The 25,373-nt window shown below is 40.0% G+C and overlaps 1 protein-coding gene across 1 annotated transcript in view; it reads right to left on the minus strand.

Moving 5' to 3' along the window:
* The window catches only part of LOC124150772 (transmembrane protein 117-like), a 35,638-nt gene extending 13,500 nt beyond the window's left edge, over positions 1-22,138 (minus strand). Inside the window, exon 1 of the mRNA XM_048386065.1 lies at positions 21,867-22,138. Within this exon, the coding sequence (XP_048242022.1) occupies positions 21,867-21,971 (105 nt within the window). The 5' untranslated portion in view covers positions 21,972-22,138. The remainder of the gene's footprint in view (positions 1-21,866) is intronic.
* Positions 22,139-25,373: the final 3,235 nt, after the last annotated feature.

Genomic DNA, 25,373 nt, shown 5'->3' on the forward strand with positions numbered 1-25,373 from the left:
AGGGTGGAAACTGGTCTTTTAAAGTCAGTTAACTCTCTTGCCTCGGGAAGATGACCGAAACAGATTCTAATGGGTGTAGAAAGAGGTGAAATATATGCATGGCGCACTGGAAGTTAGTGATGACACCAGGTGTTCATGAAAAGGGTAAGCAGCAATGGTTCATTCGCGTTACGCCGCCTTTCAGAAAAAGATTATTTGCGTTACGCCAACCAGCGGTTTTTCTTTGATGATATGTGAGTGTTATGTTAACACACCAGGTTGTTACAAGCACGCAATGAATAGTGTTTTGGGATGGTGTTCAGGACACATTCTAACAGTAGAAACAGTAGATTTATGATACATTTTTGTGTCGTTTATTCTTTTGTCGTGTCTTTGGTAGAACATACCCAAGATATCCAGTTATTTGCTTTTCTCTTATTTAAATGGCACATGAACCCACCTACACATAAATATCTTCCACCAAGATCAGTTGGAATGAACTTCTTCTCTACTTGTGCATTGGCCATTACGAAAAGAAGTGAAGATATCTTGAACTCGATCCAGTATATATACATATGTATATGACACGTGAACACAGTTCATATCTTAATCAGCTAAGATGTTCAATCATTTTCTTCTCAAATGTGAGATGTTCAATCATTTTCTTCTCAAATGTGAGATGTTCAATCATTTTCTTCTCAAATGTGAGATGTTCAATCATTTTCTTCTCACAAGTGTTCGCCTGAACCCGAATTCAGTCCTACCATAAAGATAATCCGAATTAAAACTTAAAACCACACGCACTAATCCCATTATTCGCGTTTTGCAGACCTTAATTTTGACCCCAAATGCCTTAAGGTTGGTGTAACGCGAAGACATCGCAGCAACACATGTCTGAGTAATAATAAGAGAGACTTGGGGCTTTTGTGCATTATTCAATGGAGTAGAGTTCATATATCCGTGCTGCTTGCATTTGATCAATAAATATAGATCTGCAGAGAATTATATGTATATATGTACCTGAAAAGGTCACACTGAGTAATACACAGAGACACTATGAGACTAACGCCAAGTCTCTGAAAATATGTAATATTTATAGAAACAAATAACTCGATTCATACTGAAAAGGAGCCCCAGGGGAGATCCTGATCCTCAGGGAAATCTAGACTGGCTTCATTTAGGGCTTTTGCATTACAGTTACAATGAGGGCTGGGCGGAAGGGAAAAAATAATGTGGTTCAGGGACTGTGAGACAGACTACTATACCATGTATACTAGTGGTTTATTTTAAAATTTGTATGAGTATTTTATATTATACATGTACATGCTTCTTTTATCCGTTTAATTCAGCTCTGCAAAAGAAACGTCACCCCAAGTAACATTGCATGAAAAGTTGTCATTTAAATATCTGGGTACTTTTTGTCAAAGTTTCTAAAATTTAACATTACCTTGTCCGGAAAAATGAAATTTGATGATAAAAAAACCCAAAGCAGATGACAATAAAACCGATCGCCCAAGCACATCTCGACAACGACCATGGTAACCCGATGCACGTGAGTTCCGTGCGAATTGAAATGCACATGCGTTCCCTCATTATTGCCCTATAAAAATCCTCCCAGATCGGATAACATCTTGCCAAGATTGCCAAGAAATCAGCGACACCAAACCCTTGGACGATTGCAAGCTGGACAAACTGCCCGGCAAGTAGCCAATACATTTCAAGTCCACGTAAGGACCATATACAGGCTCCAGCAACGGTACCAGACCACCAACACTACAGATGACCGACCATGTAGTGGAAGACCAAGGGTCACCACCCGGATGAGGATCGTCAGATTGTGTGAAGGCATCTTCAAGATCGCTTTGTAAATGCTGTGGAAACTGCTCGACAGAGAGAGAGAGTCTGGCGACACTTGGGAAACATTATTCGGATGCTTGTGTTGTTGAGAGAGTCTCATGGGGTGGTCCGAGCATCATGGTGTGAGGTGGAATTGGTCTTGTACAGAGGCTCGGCCCTGTGGTCTTCCAGAACATCAGTCCTGGGAAAGGCAATGGTGTCACAGCAGCTTGGTACATTGATCAAGTCTTGAGACCACACGCCATACCTCATTTGGCAGTCACCCATTTGTATGCCATTTGGCAATAACACCCATGCCCACAATGTGCGAGCAACAAGAGACTTCCTCCAGCAGAATGACATCAGAACCATGCAGTGGTCTGCCCTCAGTCCCGATTTAAATCCACTGAGCACCTGTGGGACGAGATTCAAAGACGGCTGAATGACGTCTGACCAAGGCCGACAACTGCAGTTGAACTGTGTCAGGCGTTCCTCAGAGTGTAGGCTCAAGTGCCTATGGCATTCATCAACCGCCTCATCCATTCCATGTATCGAGGCTGCACAGCAGTCATCAATGCACATGGTGGACACACGAGATACTGACTTGTGATGCCATTTTTGCAGAGACTAGTGTTGTGTTTCACTTTAAGAACATTTGACACTTTAATTTCAACCTTGATGATCAGTTTGCCAAGTTTCATCTTTTTAATATGTCTCAAAGTATGTTTACATTGTTTGGACAAATAAGGTTTCTCATTTATCTATCCATGGTGATGTTTCTTTTGCGGTTCAGTATATCAATGTTCCCTGTTCAGTGTATCTATATGCATTCCATTTATCATTCTTAACTTCCTGGTGTGTAAACAGCCCACGCTGCCTACAGGTGCTTGAAGGTTATACATCGTTTATCAGGTACCCATTGCCTGCTGGTAGAACAGAGGTACACTTGAGCTTCCCCTTGCCTTGTGTGACACCACACGTTCTGACACTTGTGTTCCGGGTGCATTAACGTATTCGTGTTTCCATTATCTGGTCATCTACCAACAGATGAATGGGTTCTTTTGAGAGCACTGGGTGAATGTACTGTACACAAGAGGTAGTGACAACTCCACAAAGATCTGTAAACATTGTTGGTCCGTGGGCTGATAACAACCTGGTTACTGCATGTACGATCTCAGCACTTGCTAACCTGGCACTTTAGACCCCTACCTTGCACACACCATACCATTTCTGTTCACAATCAACTCAAATCAGTTTGGTAAGTTTGGTATTTTGCACATACACAGCCTATCTGGTGCTCTGTAAATACGTAATGATAAATTACCCGTTAGGATTCAAAGGTTGATATCACAAGAACATCAAGAAAACTATACAAGATGACTGGGTGGTTTGATGAACCAACATACTATATTGCTGTGTCAATTGTGTGGGCATGGGTGGCCCAGCTATCTAAGGTACTGCAATTCGCTGTGCAGAGTTGTGCTCCTTGGGTACCCAAGAAACCTATGATTGAGGGTTCGAATCCCAGTTTGATCCAATTAGGTTTTGAGGTTTGTCGACACCATACCCATGCTTGTGGGTTTCACTGAAGCCGTAAATGTCTGAGACCTGTATCACTTCGGGTTTTCATCCTGACATGACGTGGAATACTGTTCACAGCGGCATTAAAATCCAACCCACTCAATAATTGTGAGAAAAATAAATATGACAGTATCCATTGTCTACAATGACCATGACGACACAATCTGACATGACCATGAAAACAATAATTCAACAATAGTCTAGTTCCATGGGAGTGTTGGCACTGTCACATTTCATACACAATTTTTATAAAAAGAATTCTAATGACAACAGGTAAAACATGCAATACATGGAAGAACCTACTCTGTGTTCAGAAATCAAGGATAATCCTAATCTCTCCTGAATGGAAGTCACTGCCAAGGATAAGGAATAATACCATTAATGTACTCAACAGACAATCCTATATTCCTCATTATAATAAGCTTGTAGGTAATTCTCATAGTCTTACACGCTATTATCAATGGCCATAGGCAAGCAAGATAAAAAACACACATGTTACCATGGTTACAATGCTTTTCAGGCAGTTCTACCCGCAGCAAATATTTCCCTGCTGCCAACCCCAGCAATATTCCTCCCATCTGCCAACCCCAGCAATATTCCTCCCCTCTGCCAACCCCACCAATATTCCTCCCATCTGCCAACCCCAGCAATATTCCTCCCCTCTGCCAACCCCACCAATATTCCTCCCCTCTGCCAACCCCAGCAATATTCCTCCCCTCTGTCAACCCCAGCAATATTCCTCCCCTCTGCCAACCCCAGCAATATTCCTCCCCTCTGCCAACCCCAGCAATATTCCTCCCCTCTGCCTACCCCAGCAATATTCCTCCCTCTGGCAACCCCAGCAAAATTCCTCCCTTCTGCCTACCCCAGCAAAATTCCTCCCCTCTGCCTACCCCAGCAATATTCCTCCCCTCTGCCAACCCCAGCAATATTCCTCCCCTCTGCCAACCCCAGCAATATTCCTCCCCTCTGCCAACCCCAGCAATATTCCTCCCCTCTGCCAACCCCAGCAATATTCCTCCCTCTGGCAACCCCAGCAATATTCCTCCCCTCAGGCAACCCCAGCAATATTCCTCCCTCTGGCAACCCCTGCAATATTCCTCCCCTCAGGCAACCCCAGCAATATTCCTCCCTTTTGCCAACCCCAGCAATATTCCTCCCCTCTGCCAACCTCAGCAATATTCTTCCCTGCCAACCCCAGCAATATTCCTCCCCTCTCCCCACCCAGCAATATTCCTCCACTCTGCCTACCCCAGCAATATTCCTTCGCTCTGCCTACCCCAGCAATATTCCTCCCCTCTGCCAACCCCAGCAATATTCCTCCCTTCTGCCAACCCCAGCAATATTCCTCCCCTCTGGCAACCCCAGCAATATTCCTCCCTTCTGCCAACCCCAGCAATATTCCTCCCCTCTGCCTACCCCAGCAATACCCCCTCCACCTCCTCCCTTGTGTTACACAAGGATCAGATCTACCCCAACAATATTCCTCCCTCTGGCAACCCCAGCAAAATTCCTCCCCTCTGCCAACCCCATCAATATTCCTCCCCTCTGCCAACATCAGCAATATTCCTCCCGTCTGTCAACCCCAGCAATATTCCTCCCTCTGCCTACCCCAGCAAAATTCCTCCCTTCTGCCAACCCCAGCAATATTCCTCCCCTCTGCCAACATCAGCAATATTCCTCCCTTCTGCCAACCCCAGCAATATTCCTCCCATCTGCCAACCCCAGCAATATTCCTCCCCTCTGCCAACATCAGCAATATTCCTCCCCTCTGCCAACATCAGCAATATTCCTCCCCTCTGCCAACCCCAGCAATATTCCTCCCGTCTGTCAACCCCAGCAATATTCTTCCCTCTGGCAACCCCAGCAATATTCCTCCCTCTGGCAACCCCAGCAATATCCCTCCCCTCTGCCTACCCCAGCAATATTCCTCCCATCTGCCTACCCCAGCAATATTCCTCCCTTCTGCCAACATCAGCAATATTCCTCCCCTCTGGCAACCCCAGCAATATTCCTCCCTTCTGCCAACCCCAGCAATATTCCTCCCTTCTGCCAACCCCAGCAATATTCCTCCCCTCTGGCAACCCCAACAATATTCCTCCCTTCTGCCAACCCCAGCAATATTCCTCCCTTCTGCCAACCCCAGCAATATTCCTCCCCTCTGGCAACCCCAGCAATATTCCTCCCTTCTGCCAACCCCAGCAATATTCCTCCCCTCTGCCTACCCCAGCAATACCCCCTCCACCTCCTCCCTTGTGTTACACAAGGATCAGATCTACCCCAGCAATATTCCTCCCTTCTGCCAACCCCAGCAATATTCCTCCCCTCTGCCAACATCAGCAATATTCCTCCTGTCTGTCAACCCCAGCAATATTCCTCCCGTCTGGCAACCCCAGCAATATTCCTCCCCTCTGGCAACCCCAGCAATATTCCTCCCCTCTGCCAACCCCAGCAATATTCCTCCCCACTGCCAACCCCAGCAATATTCCTCCCCTCTGCCTACCCCAGCAATACCCCCTCCACCTCCTCCCTTGTGTTACACAAGGATCAGATCTGGCCAAGTGAACATGGTCACAACCAGGGGTCCGGAAACCGTCATATGCGCCGGACATGTCCGATTGGGAATCTCAAATGTCCGTTTTAAAATATTGCTTACCAGACATTTTAAAAAGTATTGTCCGGACATTCTTAAATTTTGACCGGACATGATCAACAGTTAGGACTGAGCAGTTTCTGTCTGCAGTTGCAACACAATGAAGATTAACTACACTGACAAGCTTTGTTTGTTTTGATTGCTGTAAATACATCGTACCTACATGATAGTCCAATCGGTCAATCACTGTAATAGGCAATAAACTGAGTTGACACTGATTAATCGAGGATTAATTACTGAGAACATCTTGTTAATTTGAGTGAAAGGTGTTTACAACTGTACATTAATACCTTGCATCATCGATGTACCTCATTATCCTCACAATGCTACGATACGTAACCTCAGACAAGAAGCGAAAGCGTGACGACAGCCAGTCGACCGATTCAGATCAGTCGAGCGGATCTGCCAAACCCTCAAAGTCTGGACGATCATTTTGTAAGTCGTGGCTAACGACTTTCACTTGGTTGACATACAGTGAGCATTTGCAGATTTTATTGTTTTCAGTAGCTAGTCGTATATTGAATCTTGATTGACCGCCATTTTGCTTTCTCGGACGATCGATATCCAATTTTTTTATGGTCAATAATTAAGTACAGATGAAAAAAGTATTCAAATAACTATTGCTATCAACGATATTTTAGTATTTGTGATTAAATTATCTGTCTTGTTTTTAAAAAAATCTTTAGTTTAAAAAAAACCCTTTTCCCGTGAGGTCACGTGATAACCAAATATGGGATAATAGTCTCGATCCAAATGTTACAACGGGTACACTTGAGCAGACTCATGAATATAACTCATGAATATTAATTAGACCGTTCACTATGTTATTATAACAGAAACAAACATATGTTTTCCATGTAAATCTAAAATGATATTATTTGTTATTAATTGTCCGGTGAATTAAACAATTTAAATTGAAACAATTCATAATTCATCATATTATGAATACGTAAACTTGTAATGTGTGTGAAAAGTCGTACTAAAATACGCTATTTGAAGGGGGCGTGGCCTAAATGCAAATGTCCGATTGGGATTTTAAATTTTCCGGACCCCTGGTCACAACACACCAGCCAGACAACCAGGAACACAACAGGGGTCACAGCAGAACATAATTCATGGGAAGGATGCAACAGAGTCTGTCATAGTCTATATGGTCAATATTCATCCAGCTAAATTGATTTGCTGTCATGCTGCCCAATATTGTGATGTTGTTTGTGGCCTTAACCACTTCCAGTCTGGGCCATTTCCTGGAGCGAGGGGACGCTAAAGCAGAGGACTGTAGCTCTTATATATCACAAGGTTAAGCACTGTTAAGCATGCTACATAACTACAATCTACTACAATCAATTTCTTAGGAAAAAGATTGTAAAGTTGTCTGTGAAATTTGATATTTCAAAATATCTCAAACAAAAGACAAAAACTTAAATGAGCAATAAAACACAATTTCTTTGAGAGGCATTTAGAAGTTGGAGTACTAAGTAAGGATAAGATTTAAGGATGAACAATTTCTTAATCACAATTAGGAGCGATGTTTCGGTGTAGGTTGTAACACCGTTATCAAGCAAGTGATGTACAGAGTATGGTTGACAAGTGTATATACAGGTAGAAGACAGTGTGAATAGTGTATATATCAGATGTAGTTACATTTCAGTGGAGAAGCCTGTTATGTACACAAAAGGGTGGTAAACATATTGACCGGTGAAGTCAGTAATATGAACAAAAGGGTGAAGTCAGTAATATAAACAAAAGGATTATGACTGATTGGGGTCTTTGATATTACATACCACCAGCGTACCATCAATTCATCAATTATTTACAGACCGTCATCATATAGCTGGAATATTGCTGAGTGCGGCGTTAAATAGCAAACAAACAAAACTACACACGTATATGCACAATGTTCAGGAGGTGTAGTTTCACACATACAAAGTATGCCTAACTGCAAATTATGTTTTCCCTGATTTAGCTCTATGATTGTGATTGTTGCCAGGTAACTTGTTTAAACACTTCTATGTGGGTGACCTCATTTTTCTGCTGTGAAATAGTCAATGTTCATATGACATGTTTCATGGCGTGATGGCTGACACACATGAATTAATCATGGACAGACATATAGCTATATAATGACAGCTGTGCCTACTGACTTTAGAAACAGGATTGTTTTCAAACCAAATGCCACCAGCAGTGTATAATGCATACACGTGTGCAAGGTGTACGCCTTCTGATACCCAAACAAGACGATCACAATGATAATCATGATTTAATAGGTAATACATATAAGTTTATTAATGTCGCATGTAAATCAATTCTGCTGGGAGTGAATTTGGTTGGATGCATTGCCGGATTAGGTGTCATCAATGGTGTTCTTGTCATAGCCCTATTATTAAAGTGTTACAAAGTTAATCTTAGCATGGATAGAGGTGCTCAGATCAAATACCATGGCGAATAGAAGCCCCTGAATCTCTATGTTAATGTTGCAGAGCATGGAGTCATCCTACAGATGGCATCCTCACCTTAACAGATGTGAAACAAGCAAAGGCACTGGTGACCTTGATGCAGTCTGTGCTAAAAGAAAAGAGTGAAGATAAAAATGTCAAGTTTTCATTTCTGATTTTTTTAAATGGTCAGGGCTACAGTACATTAATTATTATATTTTCATCCAAATGCAGACCCCCAAATCATGCGACTGACACTGACCTCGAATACTGACTCTTCACATATAGACTCTGCTAGACTCTGCTAGAAAGCAAGATGGCATCAGCTACGAACATTTAACGGTTCGCAGCAAAGTTAATGTAATGAGGACAGTTTAAAGACTTTATAAACTTGAAAGTGAATTTTGGTATAACAAAACATATGATTACTCTCGACAAGGTCAGTATGCAAAAGCAGGGACCCCCGGACCAGAACCCTTCTGCAGTCCACTGGTCCTTTTTTGCATACTGACCTCATCAACATGATCAAGAGTAATTATTTGTAGAGTATTGTTTCACAACTACAGATTAACCAATGGAATTGCAAGAATCTTAATAGAGGTATAACAACATGAATTTTTGACTTTTCTAATCTGAAGTCACCATTGCTTTCATGACAAAGTTTATAAGGGATCAGATAGTCTCAATTTAAGGAACTTGATTTAACTTGCACCAGGTGCATGTTGACATGAAGACCTAGTTGCACCAGACAAAACCAGGTTGCACCCTGGTGCCATACATTTATAAAAATTGAAACAATGGCCAGTCTGCTGCCAGTGTCAAATAAAATAATTGCTGTGAAACGTAATAGGAGCATGTGCACATAATCTTGAAGTATACCCACAGTTGGACGACGTCAAGCCTAAGAAAGCATGACAAATTACATGTAACATAGGGATAAGTGATGTACCGTAGTATGGTAAATAAACTTTGGAGGTATTTAGTGGTTTCAAAGATTGAATTTGTATGGACAAGTAAGGGCGAGAGGCAAATTTGAAAGTTTTCCGCATGCACTTGGTGAATGTAGACATAAATATTAGGTTGCATTTTTCAATAATAGACTGCAGATGTGCCTGGTTTATATTTAAATCAATCCCTGACAGTATACTGACTCCAAGCTGACGAGTCCTTGTTTCATCCCCTTAACACTGAGCACCAGGCAGGGTAACAAAAAGTACCATTTTTTAACATCTACCATGTGTAAACGGTCTGAGGTATATTTTCAAGGAGTACCTTTATAAGCAGCGTTGAGGTTGTGATGGAGTGGGTATCCAGTATCTGCGCACTAGGCAAGGCTCCCAATTTCTGGATATATCCTTGAAAACTGGTTTATGGAGTGATGAAGTTCCACAGAAACTATGTTGACTTAAACATGTTGAATCCAATACTCTACCGAGACTCAGCAGCTAAATAACTTCCTATCCTCCTATCCGCAATAGATTCAATTTCCATGAGAGAGTTTTTCCATCCCCAAAGCAGACTTCATATCCGACTGAATGATTCATAACCAGGATAATGATTCAGTCAGATTCATTATAATCAATTTAAAGATTCCCCATGAGAAATCTCTGCCATGTATACTGGATATTAGGCATGGTAGGAACATAGCCTGAGATTTCAATTTTCATCAAAGCTATGAACATAGGTTCTCACTGCCCAGTGAATGTGCCCCCATGTCTGCTGGAGCATGGTCAAACCATCACGCTGATCATTGTACTAAAAGTCTGCTTTGTGCTCTTGGTAAACAGAAGTCTCTCCGACCCCAGATTGTATTGTTTATAAAACAATCACCCCATGCCCTTCTCATCCCATTGTCAGCTCTAGCAGCCTATACTCAATCCCTCTAGGCTTGAGGCTTTTTTTCCAATCGGTTTACAAGACCGAACCCCAACAAAAAAAACAAAAAAATGGACCTAAAACATGACTTTTCACCAAAACACTATAAAAAATCTATATTCTGATAACATGTATAAAAATCTTTATTCTGATACATGTAATACGTATACATAAAAATCTTTATTCTGACAATAAACCCAAAACTTTTGGTAACGTTTTGCAATCATACTTCCATGATGGTGTGACCTACAACAAATGTACAAGTCTGTTATCTATCCATAATATAAGATAGTTACTCAATAAACCACAGAGACTAATGAAGAACGAAGCCTGGTTTATTTCACGATAAAACATTTGTTCTATCAAGACGTCATTTCTGGAGATTCGAACATGTGCTCGCAACTTGATGATGTTGTATGTTTGACGTTATTTTTGAGAGGGGAGTGTTGTAGTGAGTTGAACAGAAATATAAGCCGAATGCAATTTTTTGTTAACACTAATACTAATATTTGTAAAAACATGTATTCGCAGGGGAATAATTAATGTCCGAAAATAGGATATCCGAGGATATGTTATTATTATTAATATTAACAATTTCGCTGTCTCTTTTCCGTCTGAAGTGTGTACCATATCAGAGGCCAGGTCTCTGACTGTTGGAAGCAAACGTATCGTAGCATATTCTAAAAAATCTAAATCCAACTTGCTGTTTGGCCACTAGAAATAGTTCAAAATTTGTAATTCACGCACGGTGGCCATTCTTGCATGAGGGTCTGTCCATGAAAACTCTTCCACCGGTGCCATTTTTAGGTACCGTAGATAAATTTATTCAAGCAATACGACATGTTTTTTTTTTGAAGGTGAAAATGAGAGTGTTAATGCAGATAAAACTATTGAAAGATCTACACAATTTTCAATCGCGCTGATTGAATGTTGATGCGATATCTACGACAACTATGCGAGAATATTGCGGAATCGCGGCCTAAGTCAATCCCAGATACTTAGCAGTAAAGCTGGAAGTTCACTACTCTACCACCTACATTGAATTTTAGACCAGCATTTTTGTAAACGAACAAATAGAAAATGGTAACAGGACATTTTCATGATTTTATTATCTTTTGATAGGACATTCTTCATTATAATTACAAAATTTGAAAAATATCTTCAAAACACTTGAAATTGATGAAAATCAGTGAACGTCCTAGAAAATGAGCAGCATTAGAAATTGGCACTAGTCCTATAGAATTATCCAAAGTTCCCAAAAGTTAAGGTTTCATAAGGACTTGTAGTAAGTTTCTCTCTTTAAGGGTTTGGGGCGTTCGGGTAGCCTAGTGGTTAAAGCGTTCGCTCGTCACGCAGAAGACCCGGGTTCTATTCCCGACATGGGTACAATGTGTAAAGCCCATTTCTGGTGTCCCCCGCCGTGATATTGCTGGAATATTGCTAAAAGCGGCGTAAAACCATACTCACTCACTCACTCTTTAAGGGTTTTGCTATATGATATCATTACAAGGACTAGTGGACTAAAACTGTTAGTTTCTATCGCTGCCACTGTGAACCCCTGCTTGAAGGTTCCTTTACAGACTTATTTTATTTTACATAACTTTATTTCAGGGGCTATATGTAAGTCCATAAAAGGAGGGACACATATAAGCCTGGGATGATACACAGCATGACCAAGAATAGGCTTATCCATGTTGGGAATAGAACCCAGGTCTTGGGTTTCATGAGCCTATACTTTAACCACTATGCTACCAATCTGCACTCCGACTTGATTGATGAATGTCATCATATCCCAATTGCGTAGATTGATGCTCATGATATCAATCACTGGATTGTCTGGTCCAGACTTGAGTATTTACAGACAGCTGTCATATAGCAGGAATTGTGCTGAGTGCAGCGTTAAACAACAAACAAACAAACAAAGCACTCTGTGCCCAAACTCTTTAAATCTTCAAGCATGTCTAGCCCGAAGAATTCTTATTCTGTCTTCGAAAACACAAAATTGTACACTCTCAAATTTATTTGACATGTCTATCATGGTCCATGAAAAAGGTGGACAAATAGAATTAAAAAATTTAATCAAGCAAATTGTCTGGCATTCAAACGTTACAGGCATGATATTTAAGCAAAAGTCTTCATCAATACCAATCACGGTAATGGGCCAAAATGACATTTTGAATTTGTTTGGATCAGGAATAGGTTGAATGATGACAAACCAAGAATCATAACCAGGGGTGAATCTTGGATGCAAAGCCATTATCATAGGATCCTGGCACACATAAGGGATGCAACTCTGCACAACAAGTTTGTTCAAGTTTGGTACATCATCAAACCTGGCTGCTATGACAAGTTACCCAAAGAAGTGAACACACTGACCTCAATGAAGACACAGCTAATCCAATACTCCATATTTTGATGGGCGGCCGGGTAGCCTAGTGGTTAAAACATTAGCTTGTAATGCCGAAGACCCTGGTTCAATTCCCAACATGGGTACAATGCGTGAAGCCCATTTCTGGTGTCCCCTGCCGTGATATTGCTGCTAAAAGCAGCTCACTCACTCAATCAAATATATTGGAATGGTCTGGTTGATAAACAAGAGTAACTTAATTGTAAAGAAACCATTTTGTACATATAATCTTATGCTTACCATAATTTGGAATGGCACATTAATATTTAACAGATACCATATTCGATGTAATAAGCGCCCTGCTCTAATAAGCGTCCACTGCGATATTTGCTGACATATTGGCTAGTGAACAATCCAAATTAGCACCCTTTCAATTGATCCATGTACACAAGACTTATTTATTCGTGTATAATACGCATTCGTGTGTTATAAGCACCCTTAGTTACGGGCAATTAAATGCTGGAAAAACATATCTGTCGTGTATAATATGCACAGACCTTTCTTTTGTATCATTTCAGGCTGTCAGCATAAACCACGAACTTTACGATCTTTCAACTCTTTCACCAAAATTATATTCTAATAAGAGACCCCTATTTCTAATTTTGAGAGTGCCCTGGGTGCTTATTACGTCAAATACGGTTGTCATTACTACATGCCACTGGAATATATCTCCCAGACTATTCAGCATGTTGAGCCTTGCTTTCAACCAAATAAGGCCAATAAAGATATATGGCTATGGATCCTGACTAATCTGCAACATGTGCATTGGAAACAGCATGCTCAAGGTTGAAAAACAACAGCATTACAAAGCCGAGAATTTTAACTGCATTGTTTCTACATGCAATGAACCACACACCAACAATGTGCCCGGTCAGCACATTGTGGTTGAGATGTGCCCTGCACTAGCTAGGCTGATTGTAATGCCCAATCAAACATTTCTCTGACTTACAGCTCACTGGACCAAGTCTTTTAATCATCATTAAACTTCCAAAGGCTCAACTTGAAGTCATTACTGTCATTAGAATACACAACCAGTCCCCAGCAATAAACACAATGAAGGATGATAGTTGTCAATCATATTCAGTATGGTAACCATGGCAACAGCGTGACACCATTAGGGCTGGGACAGGTAACTCAGGTAATCGGGTCGGGTGGGTCCTCAGTAGGACCCGGATACCCACATGACTACCCGGACCGTGGTTAGTCACGTCATATACAGTAATGACATTAACAATAAAACTCAGTGGCTACACTACAAGTATAGCTAATGTTCACAATTTTTTCTCACTATGCAAGCATTCGTTCTGACTTTTTATATGTATGAGTAAGAATAAAGCGTCTATCAACTGCAGAGTATACATGATCAGTTTGTTTTATATACGTGTATCTAAAGTTTTTGCCTGGGCTGCGGAAAAACAATACCCATTCGGACATTTTGTACCAAACTCTTGAGACCCATAGCGGGTATCCAGGTAGGGCCGGGTAATAGGGTGTCGGGTACCCGGGTAGTAAATTTGGACTTGTTCCAGACCTAGTAACCATGGCAACAGCGTGACACTATATCTGATGAATTAGGAATTAGCATCTGGCTGTTATTAACTGAAATTAAGTAAATGAGGCATGACTTAGATCCCAGTCAGATTCCAGTCAGAAACTTGGCATGCCTTTTGTAATGAACGTTTAACATTACGCCAAGAAAAAGACAAAAAACTTGAATGCATAGGCAATTTGTTTGGTATAAATAAGCATGAAAAGTGAAACAAAACATATTCAGTATCCTCATCCTCATGTGTTCATTCAAGATGGGTTAGCCTAGTTGTTAAAGTGTTTGCTTATCACAATGATTAAGGGCCCGGGTTCGATTCCCCATATGAATACAATGTGAAGCCCATTTCTGGTATCCCCCACCGTGATATTGCGAGAACATGGCTAAAAGCGGCATAAAACCATACTTACTCACTCACTCAAGATGGTTCCCATTGGTTTTTCATCCCGAGGTATGTCAGCACATGAGTGGTAAACGTAGACCTGCATTACTTCGGGCTTTTCTCCCAATTAAGCTGACATGCCGTGAAAGAACGGGAATACTGTTCAAAGCGGCATCAAACCAGAATCACTCACTCACTCCAACTGGTTCACTCACACCTGGCACTTCACAATTCAATAAGGAAGGTCAAATTAGGTTTATGATGATAACATATGTTAAATTTCTACAACACCTTATGATACCTCAACTTTTGGGCACTTTTGCAAGGACTATAGGACTTGTGCCAATTTCTTACACTGTTTAACATGTTCAATATATATGCATATCAGTTTGAATTTAACTTTCATAATCATCATGATAATAGACAAATTGATGTGATCATCATGGTGACAGCGATTTAGTAACATCATCATTACAATGATAAAACAAAAAAATAATTACATTTGTCACTCAAAGTGTGCACTCAAGAATCATTCTCAGTTCCCTGGGGCGTATACAACCCCAGCAAGTTAGGCGCTAGAAGGTTTAACGGCAATATGTCCATTTTTCATCATTGATTGAAATTAAGCATAAACATGATAAACATGACGAAAGTCAAGATGTCCTTGTAATAACCCTACTGTTAAAAGTTAAACATTTTGGGGTTCCCTAGTTTCAAGTATGATAGACATGATAGGACAAGGCCTCAATGGCCCCAAAAGACCCCGTAATTTCAATCACTGCTCAAATTCATGGTGCATACAATTGTCACGCTAAACAATTTGTTTGCTTGTTGTCTAACGCCACATTGAGCAATATTGCAGCTTTATGATGGGGTGTCCATAAATAATCAAGTCTGGGCCAGACAATCCAGTTATTGACATCATGAGCATCGATCGAAGCAGCTGGGATACAAAAGACATGCATCAGCCAAGTCAGCGAGCCTCACCATCTGATCCTGTTAGTCGCCTCTAAAGACAAGCAAGACCACTTCTAACCCAGATCTTCAATGGAACCCTAGTCAATAGATCTTTGAAATATCTGAGCCTTGAACGTGCATTCCCAACTCCCTGGGGAGTATACAACAAAAGCTGCCTGTTAGGCAAGAGAAGGTTCAGCATTCACAATTCCACCACGTCCTACCAGGCACCCATTCATTGCTTTATGAACAGAGGTACATTTCATTCCGGGGTAGAATAGGTCTTCATCAGCCCATGCTTGCCGTAAAAGGTGACTATGCTTGCCGTAAGAGGCGACTAACGGGATCGGGTGGTCAGGCTCGCTGACTTGGTTGATGCATGTCATCGTATCCCAATTGCGTGGATGGATGCTCATGATATTAATCACTGGATTGTCTGGTCCAGACTCGATTATTTACAGACCGCCGTCATATAGCTGGAATATTGCTGAGTGCGGCGTAAAACAACAAACCAACCATCCAACCAAACAATGTCACTTGCCAACGGAGACACTACAATGTGCCATGTTTCATACCACCAAGTACCTGCAGTACTTATAAACATATCCACAAATCATCACAGACACTTTCACGGATGGACACAGCCCCCAAAATCTAGGTGAGATGATGTGAAATGAGGTATAACGTTGCGTCCAAGATTATTGCACTTATATAGCGACGCGACCCGTGTGTATGTGGCTGCTGGTTCTAGTCCGGACTGATGTCGATTCATAGTGCTAGCACACTGAGATACCATGCTGCAGTTTCAAATGAATATCCCACTAACAGTATACTGACTCCAAGCCAACCAGTCCTTGTTTTAACCCCTTAATGCCTTGCACCAGACAAGGTAACAACAAGGATCATCCTTTAACGTCTTTTGGTAGATCGAGATCGAACCCCGGACCTTCCGCTCTCCAGACAGATGCTCTACCACTAGACTACAGAGGCAGTCACTGAAAATTTAAGGGGCCTAGTTCTCCCCAAATCTAGTCATGTTACATATGCAACTAGTCCGAAATGAGACTAGTTAGATAAGACCAAACGTGCCTACCCTTGCACCTTAGTAGTAGTTATTCAGGCCTCAAAGTTGCGACTAAACCTGTTCCCAATGCGATCCAAATTTCAATTTGTCTACTGTCTAAAATTCAGAGGTAACCAAATGACTACCTAGAAAAATATCTTGTAGCGACTCAATTCTACATGTTCTATTGCTACATATATGTAGACACAACATGTCTGCTGCTAATTGTACTCACAATAAATTCTTCCTAAAGTCAACAATAAACCGAAATACATAAATATTAATGTACCGGTAATTAGAATGTTATTTTAGTTGATAATCTATTGGATAAGCAAGGATATACCTATGTAATCTAGAAACAAAATTGCATCATTGTTTGAGTCACAAAAAACAAAACTCAAGTACAGTTTCCACTACTAGTGCTATGACTTGTACATGTATATACATGATATATATTATAATAGTTATTTAATAAAAGATAATTTCAAATGCTTTTGGCGACCTACAATATTGGCTTGACTTCTTGATTTTACTACTGGCTACCTGGAAAATAATACTTGTAGCCATATGGCTACTTGGTAAAAACTTAAACTTTGAGACCTGTTAATAAAATTTTACTTCTCGTTACAATGTGTTAAATATGTTGAAATATTTGGTCAGGAACAGATTCATACATTAAAGATGTCAGGTGCTTATGAACAAATGAACCATCCTAACAGTCCTGCCTTATATGCTGTTACCATGGTAACCTGAGAGCCAAAAATGTATATCCTCTTAAGCCTGCATTAATGTGAACATGAGAAATAGTTTTCACCGGCTTAGGAGACACCACAACACACCACTGACAGGTCTGCAGCAAACATTCACTGTCACACGTCTGTGGAGCACAGGTATGCCATTAATCCTGGTTCTACCAAGGATGTGAAGCTCCATATCATGTCATACCCTAAAAACGAGGTCAATTACCATGGCAACCATAAAGAGAATGAACAACTAAATAAATATATATACATAACCCATGTATACTTGATACACTCCAGCTCTGTTCATTCAGAAGTGCATCAGCTCATATTAATGACATTAGCACCATAGATTACAAATCATATCCATGGAGTGAGGGAGCGAGTCAACATTTAACGTCACATTGTGACTAGAAGCTATAAATTAATAATACATATCTTTTAGACTTAATAAAACCTGTCATCCATGGACAGTAAAATAACTAGAATATCACTGATTTGATTCTAAAACTAATGAGAATATTTAAAACAATAAATTATCAGTAAACAGTACAATATAAACGGGCTAAAGATTGCCAGCAGCTGAAGGTAGATCACACTACTAGGGTCCATGGGGACTTACAGTACATTTGCCATCTGCATGGACCCCACCAGGACTGACATCCTCCCTTCAGGTGTTGGTGACCATTGACAAATTTAGCCAAAATTTAAAAGAACACATATCCTACAATTAAAAATGTGGCAGAAATAAACCTACTTTTAATGATGTGGTCTTTTACATCCATAGAAGACAAATTACATTTTCTTGACATATTACTTTTGACACCATCCCCCAAAGATATTTTTAGCTGTTTGTTTGTGACCTGCTGGAAAGTCACAAGGTATGACTTCACAATTACCACCTGTTGATTGAAAAGTCATGCTTATTGTTCATGTTGTTAGGTAGTGCTTCATGAAAGGACGATGTTTTGCTGAATTGTTGCTATGACAAGGCATATATACTATGCATACCAGACATACATCATAACTATACATACCAGACATACATCATAAACTTATATCAACATGATCTCAGACGTGCTGGTTGATCTAGTGATGGGATTGCAGGGGGTGCAACCCAACTTGTTTCCCAGTCACCGGACCTGTCACACCATTCAGCGTCATACCTTGACCAACTAAGGGCTCAGGGGACCCTCAATAATTAATTTCAAGGGTCCTTACAGGATATACGAGGGTCCTGTATTTTTAAGTAATGAAATGGTGTTGTGTACTCAGAGCTCCAGATAACTTTTTGAGAAATTGAGTTTTTACTTTAGGGTTTCTATTTTAATTGGGTTATTGAATTTTTTATTGGGTAACCAATAATTTTTAATCATCTATTCATAGTGGGTTTTTTTCCCAAAATTAGTGAATTTTTTAAGATTTTTAAAAAATGAAATAATGTTTTAGATGAATATCTGTTCTAAATATATAAGCTGGACTCCGAAAGTAAATTAGCTCGTAATTATGTTTCGGAGATTAGCTCCTTTGAACGCATGCTGGAAAAGCTTCTTTGGGTTGAGCTGTATTTATACATTTGAGTTTTTCATTTAACACGTTTTAATGCATGCGTTTCTGTACTCAAGTTAATTGAAAGTAATTGGGTTTTGAATATTTTGTGGGGGTATTTTGTGCAAAGACGCTCTTATCTGTCGCTCCCGTACTTTACCATAGATTTGATAATTACTATAATTATAGGACCTTTACATTTCTTGTAAAAAGATTTGTTCAATGATATTAACTGGTATTCCAGAGGATCTATCATGATGCATTATATATTTTTTTCTGCATCCATTCTATACATTTGTGCATACTGGAAGCAAGTTTCTACACCATTGAAAACCCTGATCCTACCATTAGGTGTTCTGTTAAAAAACAAAATAACTATAAGCGTGCATCTCAGCAGCATAAGGACAGGAATGTCAGACTGCTCTCTGTCAAGCTATTGATCCTCAGATTAGAGTCGAGGTGAGGTTAAATTAGGTTTAACGTCGCTTCCAAGATTATTGCGCTTATATAGCGACGTGCATGCACGTGTGTGTGTGTGTGGCTGCTTGTACTAGTCCGGACTGATTAATAGCGCTAGCCGACTGAGATACCATGCCGCAGGTTAACATGGATACCCCACTCAGACACACTATACTGACTCCTAGCCGACCAGTCCTTGTTTTAGCCCTTTAATGCCGAGCGCCAGACAGGGTAACAACAAGTACCATCTTTTAACGTTTTTTGGTATGACGCAGCCGGGGATCGAACACCCTGGACCTTCCTCTCTCCGGGCAGACTCTCTACCACTAGACCACGGAGGCGGTCTCAGATTAGAGATACTATATATATATATATATATACATGGTTGTGACACACTACATATCTACATTGTAGATATGGCTGCAATGAAATTGCATCAAAATGCTTTGCAGACCATTGTGACATCACTGGTTACCATGACATCACAATCAAATGACATCACTAATGGCTCTGCTACTGAAGCTGTTAGCAGTACTTTTTACACTTAAGACACTGCTTATTACTGTCTACAAACTGAAAAAGTTGGAACAATGATGAAGATAAATAAAATCTCACTCTCGTGTCTTTTGATATCAAATGTATCAACATTTGTTGATAAAAGTGGTAAAACTCCTCAAAGTTTTTTTCACTTTTATCAACTCATGTTGATATATTTGATATCAAAAGACACGAGGGTGAGATTCTCTATTTAAGTCCCTATCAGATTGATAAGTGAGAATGGATTATTCCATGTGGCTATGAAATGTGAACTATTTTACACGATAATTATCCGTGATTGTGAAATAGGTTGGAAAATTACCTGTGAACAATTATTGGGCATAGGCATTCCCTACCCTCTAAAATGATAAATTATGTGGTTTATGCTGTCAGCCTGAAATGTTTATAAATGACAGAAATATTTTTCCAGAATTTAATTGCCCATAATTAAGGGTGCATATAACACATGAGTGCATATTTTACACGAATAAATAAGTCTTGTGTACATTGATCAATCGGAAGGGGTGCTAATTGGGTTTGTTCAATTGAAAATATATTAGCAAATATCGCCGTGGGTGCTTATTAGAGTGGGGTGCTTATTACGTCGTATACGGTAATAAGCACTATAATAAAAAGGACAACTAAGAATGAAATGTCTACAGGAGAAAGAGGGAGATATGGTTGTGTATTGATGGACTGGCGTGATTGAAATCAATCTGAATATCAACAAGTCTAATTACCTAACTGTGAAGCCCATTTCTGGTGTCCCCTGCCGTAATATTGCTGGAATATTGCTAATTGCGGCGTAAAACCAAACTCACTCACTCACTAATTACCTAACATTCCTTTTCTTAAGACTGGGTCTATTTTGTAGAGGAATGAATGTATAGCATATATTCAGAAAATATACGCCAATTTTACTCAGTGATTATTATGCTGACATAAACTTTCTAACTGTAAACTGTCTACACATGATTGAGTGAGTTGGGTTTAACATCACTTTGAACAATATTCCAGTTATATCACAGCATGACAGCTTAATGTGGGAGGAAAGCCTGAAGTGATGAAGGTCTCAGATGTTTACCACTTCGGTGAAACCCATGGACATTGGTATGGTGCTGACAAACCTAGAAACAATCAGGGCGAATCAGGACCCAAACCCACGATCACAGCTAGGTTTCTGGTGCGCCCAAAGGACACAGCTCTGTACAGCAAAATTGCAGCGCCTTAGACGACTTGGCCACACATGCAACTGTGTACAAGTACATGATCATATGTCAGATATTTATGGGAAAGTTTCCGGCAAATAAATGAGTGTAAGTCCTTTGCTCATGTAGCAGATGCATGTATGTCCAACCGTTGTTTTATACCATGCCAAAACTGTGATTATATAAACATATTTAACTTAGGGGTTGAGTAAAAGAATGGTTGATGATGACAATGGTTACATGCTTATATTAAACAGTCAATTGTCAAAACATTTTGATATAAATATATATAATTTGAAGAGTTTCTATAATTTTCCTAAACATTATAGTAAAATTGAATTATTAACAGTTACAGTAACATTTATAAACCAACGGGAAGGATCTTAAATTGGGATAATTGAAATAAGACACAGTAAACAAAAGTCAAAACTTGTTGATGCCTTCAGAACGCAAACACCCAAAGCGACGGCGATATAGGCCTATATATTTATAGATGTACACAACAGGATTTCTTCCTCATTTATGTGTGCACCGACCTGTAAACGCCCACATGTTAACATTTAACAGGCTACGCAGATGTTAAGATATCTATCTACATAGTAAGTCCATGACATGGCGGACGTCACAGTGGTGATGTTAGATCGATCACACAGGACATACCCGACTCGGTGTAGTCTCGCTGTTGATGTCCGATTTGACAACCGGCGATGTCTTCACCCCGTTCGCCTCTTGGCCCGACTGCGGCAACTCGCCCTCTCCAGTCATTGGCCCGAGTATTTTCCCACAAACACCTCCAGCAAACAGTATTTCACGAAGTGTTGTACCTGAACGCCATAACTAGCTTAGCTCCCGTCCGCCTACACGATAAGATGACTTGGTTCAGAAATCTGTTGACACTAGCGAAAACTGTAAACAAATAGGCTCAATCTGGTTGGTAAGAAAAGTGTACTGATTTCGGAAACGAATCCGGATTTAGCAGGTGCGCGTTTTAACAAGAACTTGTTAAACATTTTGTGGACTTTGGTTTCTGTTTCTATATTTAGGACATCGAAGTAGGGAAAATATAGTTGGTATTGAAACTACTAATTGCAGTCTAATTGGTATTTACTATACTTTGAATTTATCTTGATGACGGGGAGCTATAATATCCCGAAAAATAGTGTTCTGGGGCCAAACAAAGACCCTTTCGTTCAAATAATATTGATGCATTACTTATTGAAAGACAATTTAAGAAAATCAAGCAACAGGAAGACTGGCGGGTTTTTTTCAGAATAATCATTAATCAATTAAACTGCAAATTTTTTTCTTTAAAAAACTTCTCTATTTGTCTAGTTTAGTAGGTCAGAGTATGGATAAAATCTGTTTTCGCGAACAATTTCAAATATATTCCCCGATATGGCCGTCGCATGTACTGTGTGAGAATTTTATAGTCAGGAGGATTTTGTTATTATGTGGACAACTGTGTATGGGAAATTAAGCTGGGTAATCGGATTTAGGAACAAAGGGTCACTATTTTCAAACATTGTACTTAGTGTATAGTGCATGAAGATATATATAATTATATTATGTATAATAACAAGGGGTCTTAAATGTACTTTTCTATTTGAGATATGTTTGAAAGTTAAATCTGACAGTCTTTATTCTCCATAATTCACGAAAGTGGTAAAAGAGCACACACTAGAGCACACCAGGTTAAACATTCAAAAGAACACGAGACATATCATTTTGAACGATTTCACATAAGCTATCAAATGTAGATCTATAGTTCCAACCATATGACTTGTGTCTGTTTTGCTTGTTAACAGTACAATGGTTACGTGCAGTTATCAATAATGAATACAGTTACGTCAAAGGAACAGTGTTTTGACTACAGCTACATCCAGCTATAGATTTTCTTCCTGGTAAATAGAAAACTGTCTGTCATTATTGTCAGGATAATCCACAAATCACCGATTATTCTCAAAATAGTCATCTGCCTGGTCCCTGTATGCTCTAACGATCAAAGGGAGGTAACTCCCACTGTTTACGCCCCCACTAAATGTGTTTGGATAAAGACTGGTCATTTGAACAAACGCGTAAAGCTGCTAAATGACACAAACGCTTCCCTTAACAGTACATATTCCATCACTGTCAAACCTATATTAAATTGGGTGTCCACCTTCTTCAAAGTTACATATAGTTTACTGCAATTCCAAAATGTATTTTCGAACAGTGTGTTTGAAAGTATTTACAATTAACATCTAACCCGTAATTACTAAATTAAGCTCGTCAGTGTCACGTGTTTTTACGTCAAAGTGAAAATCATAAGTAATGAAGACAACTCATTAACATAATACTTGATAATAATCAAACCCGCACTCGACAGTGTTTGATCGAAGCGTTAAGCTTAAACATTCTCAATTGATTTTTTTTTTAAACTTTTGTTTTATCAACTTTACTATTTGCGCCATGCAGGCTTAATTACATATATTGAAGCGACCCATGCAACAAGCCACGATGTGTGTTTTGTAAGCCAAATGATTCACCCGTCAGTATTATATGTCTCATAACAAACAGATAATACATGTGTGGGATGGATCAGTAAAATTAACAGTGTTGTAACATATATACATAGCGGCATTGACCCGTGAAGATCCGGGTTACAATAGGTCTTCAGCAACCCACGCTTGTAAGAGGCGACTAACGGGAACGGGTGGTCAGGCTCGCTGACTTGATTGATGCATGTCATCGTATCCCAGTTGCGTAGATCGATGCTCATGATGTCAATAACTGGATTGTCTGGGCCAGACGTACTCGATTATTTACATATTGCTGAATGTGGCTTTAAACAACAAACAAACAAATAAACCTAGTGACAATAGCTAACCCTAACATTTGTTTTTGATTGTATAACGCCGCACTCAGCAATATTCCACCTACATGACGAACCTAATGAAAACAGGTGACGTAAATGTTGCATAATCTGCACATATGTTAAAACAGATGACGGAACTGTTGCATAAACTGGACTGATGGTAAAACAGATGACGGAACTGTTGCATAAACTGGACAGATGTTAAAACAGATGACGGAACTGTTGCATAAACTTGACAGATTTTAAAACAGATGACGGAACTGTTGCATAAACTGGACTGACGTTAAAACAGATGACGGAACTGTTGCATAAACTGGACTGATGGTAAAACAGATGACGGAACTGTTGCATAAACTGGACTGACGTTAAAACAGATGACGGAACTGTTGCATAAACTGGACAGATGTTAAAACAGATGACGGAACTGTTGCATAAACTGGACAGATGTTAAAACAGATGACGGAACTGTTGCATAAACTGGACAGATGTTAAAACGTGGAAGGTTTTAAAGGGTTGGTGTTGACTCCAACTAACCATTTCAACGATTGTAACCACGTCGCCGTTCTCTAACACACACATGTAGGACCTACGTGGTATGGTCCACATACACGGTTAGCTGTGGAGGGGTAACAGTAAACATACAGGGAAATTATGCTACATGACCTTGTCTCCCTATCCAGTCAATCACTAGACGGTATCGCCACTATCTATGCCACAGCGTGACTCCACTACTCGCTGTGCAGTGTAAGGGACCAGTTCAAACGTTCAACGTCGGAGAAAAACTTAATTCCTTTAAGTTTTGAGACACAACCCAAAGAGACCCTGAGAGACTGTCCCAAAACAAGATTATTATGACACAAAAAGAACTTAAAAGACCATTACAGTGTGGGTTTTTGTTGTTTAACGCCGCTCACAGCAATATTCCAGCTATTAAGACTGTAAATGATTAAGTCTGGCCCAGACAATTCAGTGATTGACATCATGAGCATCGATCCACGCAATTGGGATCGATGACATGTATAAACCAAGTTAGCGAGCCTGACCTCCCGATCCCGTTAGTCGCCGCTTGCCATCCAGTCTAGTGGATATTATTTTGTCACTCTGAATCTGCATGTATACATCTAAATATGCACAGATGAGGCGGTTTCTCTGGTCTCCTATAGATCGTCGATAAACCTGAAGCTTATGTTAAACTTCTTGGCTAAACTACCTTGTTTTGAATTTGCCAATCCGAACATGAATTCCGATTCATAAAGAAACAGATCAACAAGAAGGGGAGCCCGTTTTGCCTGAATGTCTTACCCCAAAATGTA

Source organism: Haliotis rufescens, unplaced genomic scaffold (assembly GCF_023055435.1).
Source record: "Haliotis rufescens isolate VD_foot unplaced genomic scaffold, xgHalRufe1.0.p SCAF_6, whole genome shotgun sequence".
Taxonomy (NCBI): domain Eukaryota; kingdom Metazoa; phylum Mollusca; class Gastropoda; order Lepetellida; family Haliotidae; genus Haliotis; species Haliotis rufescens.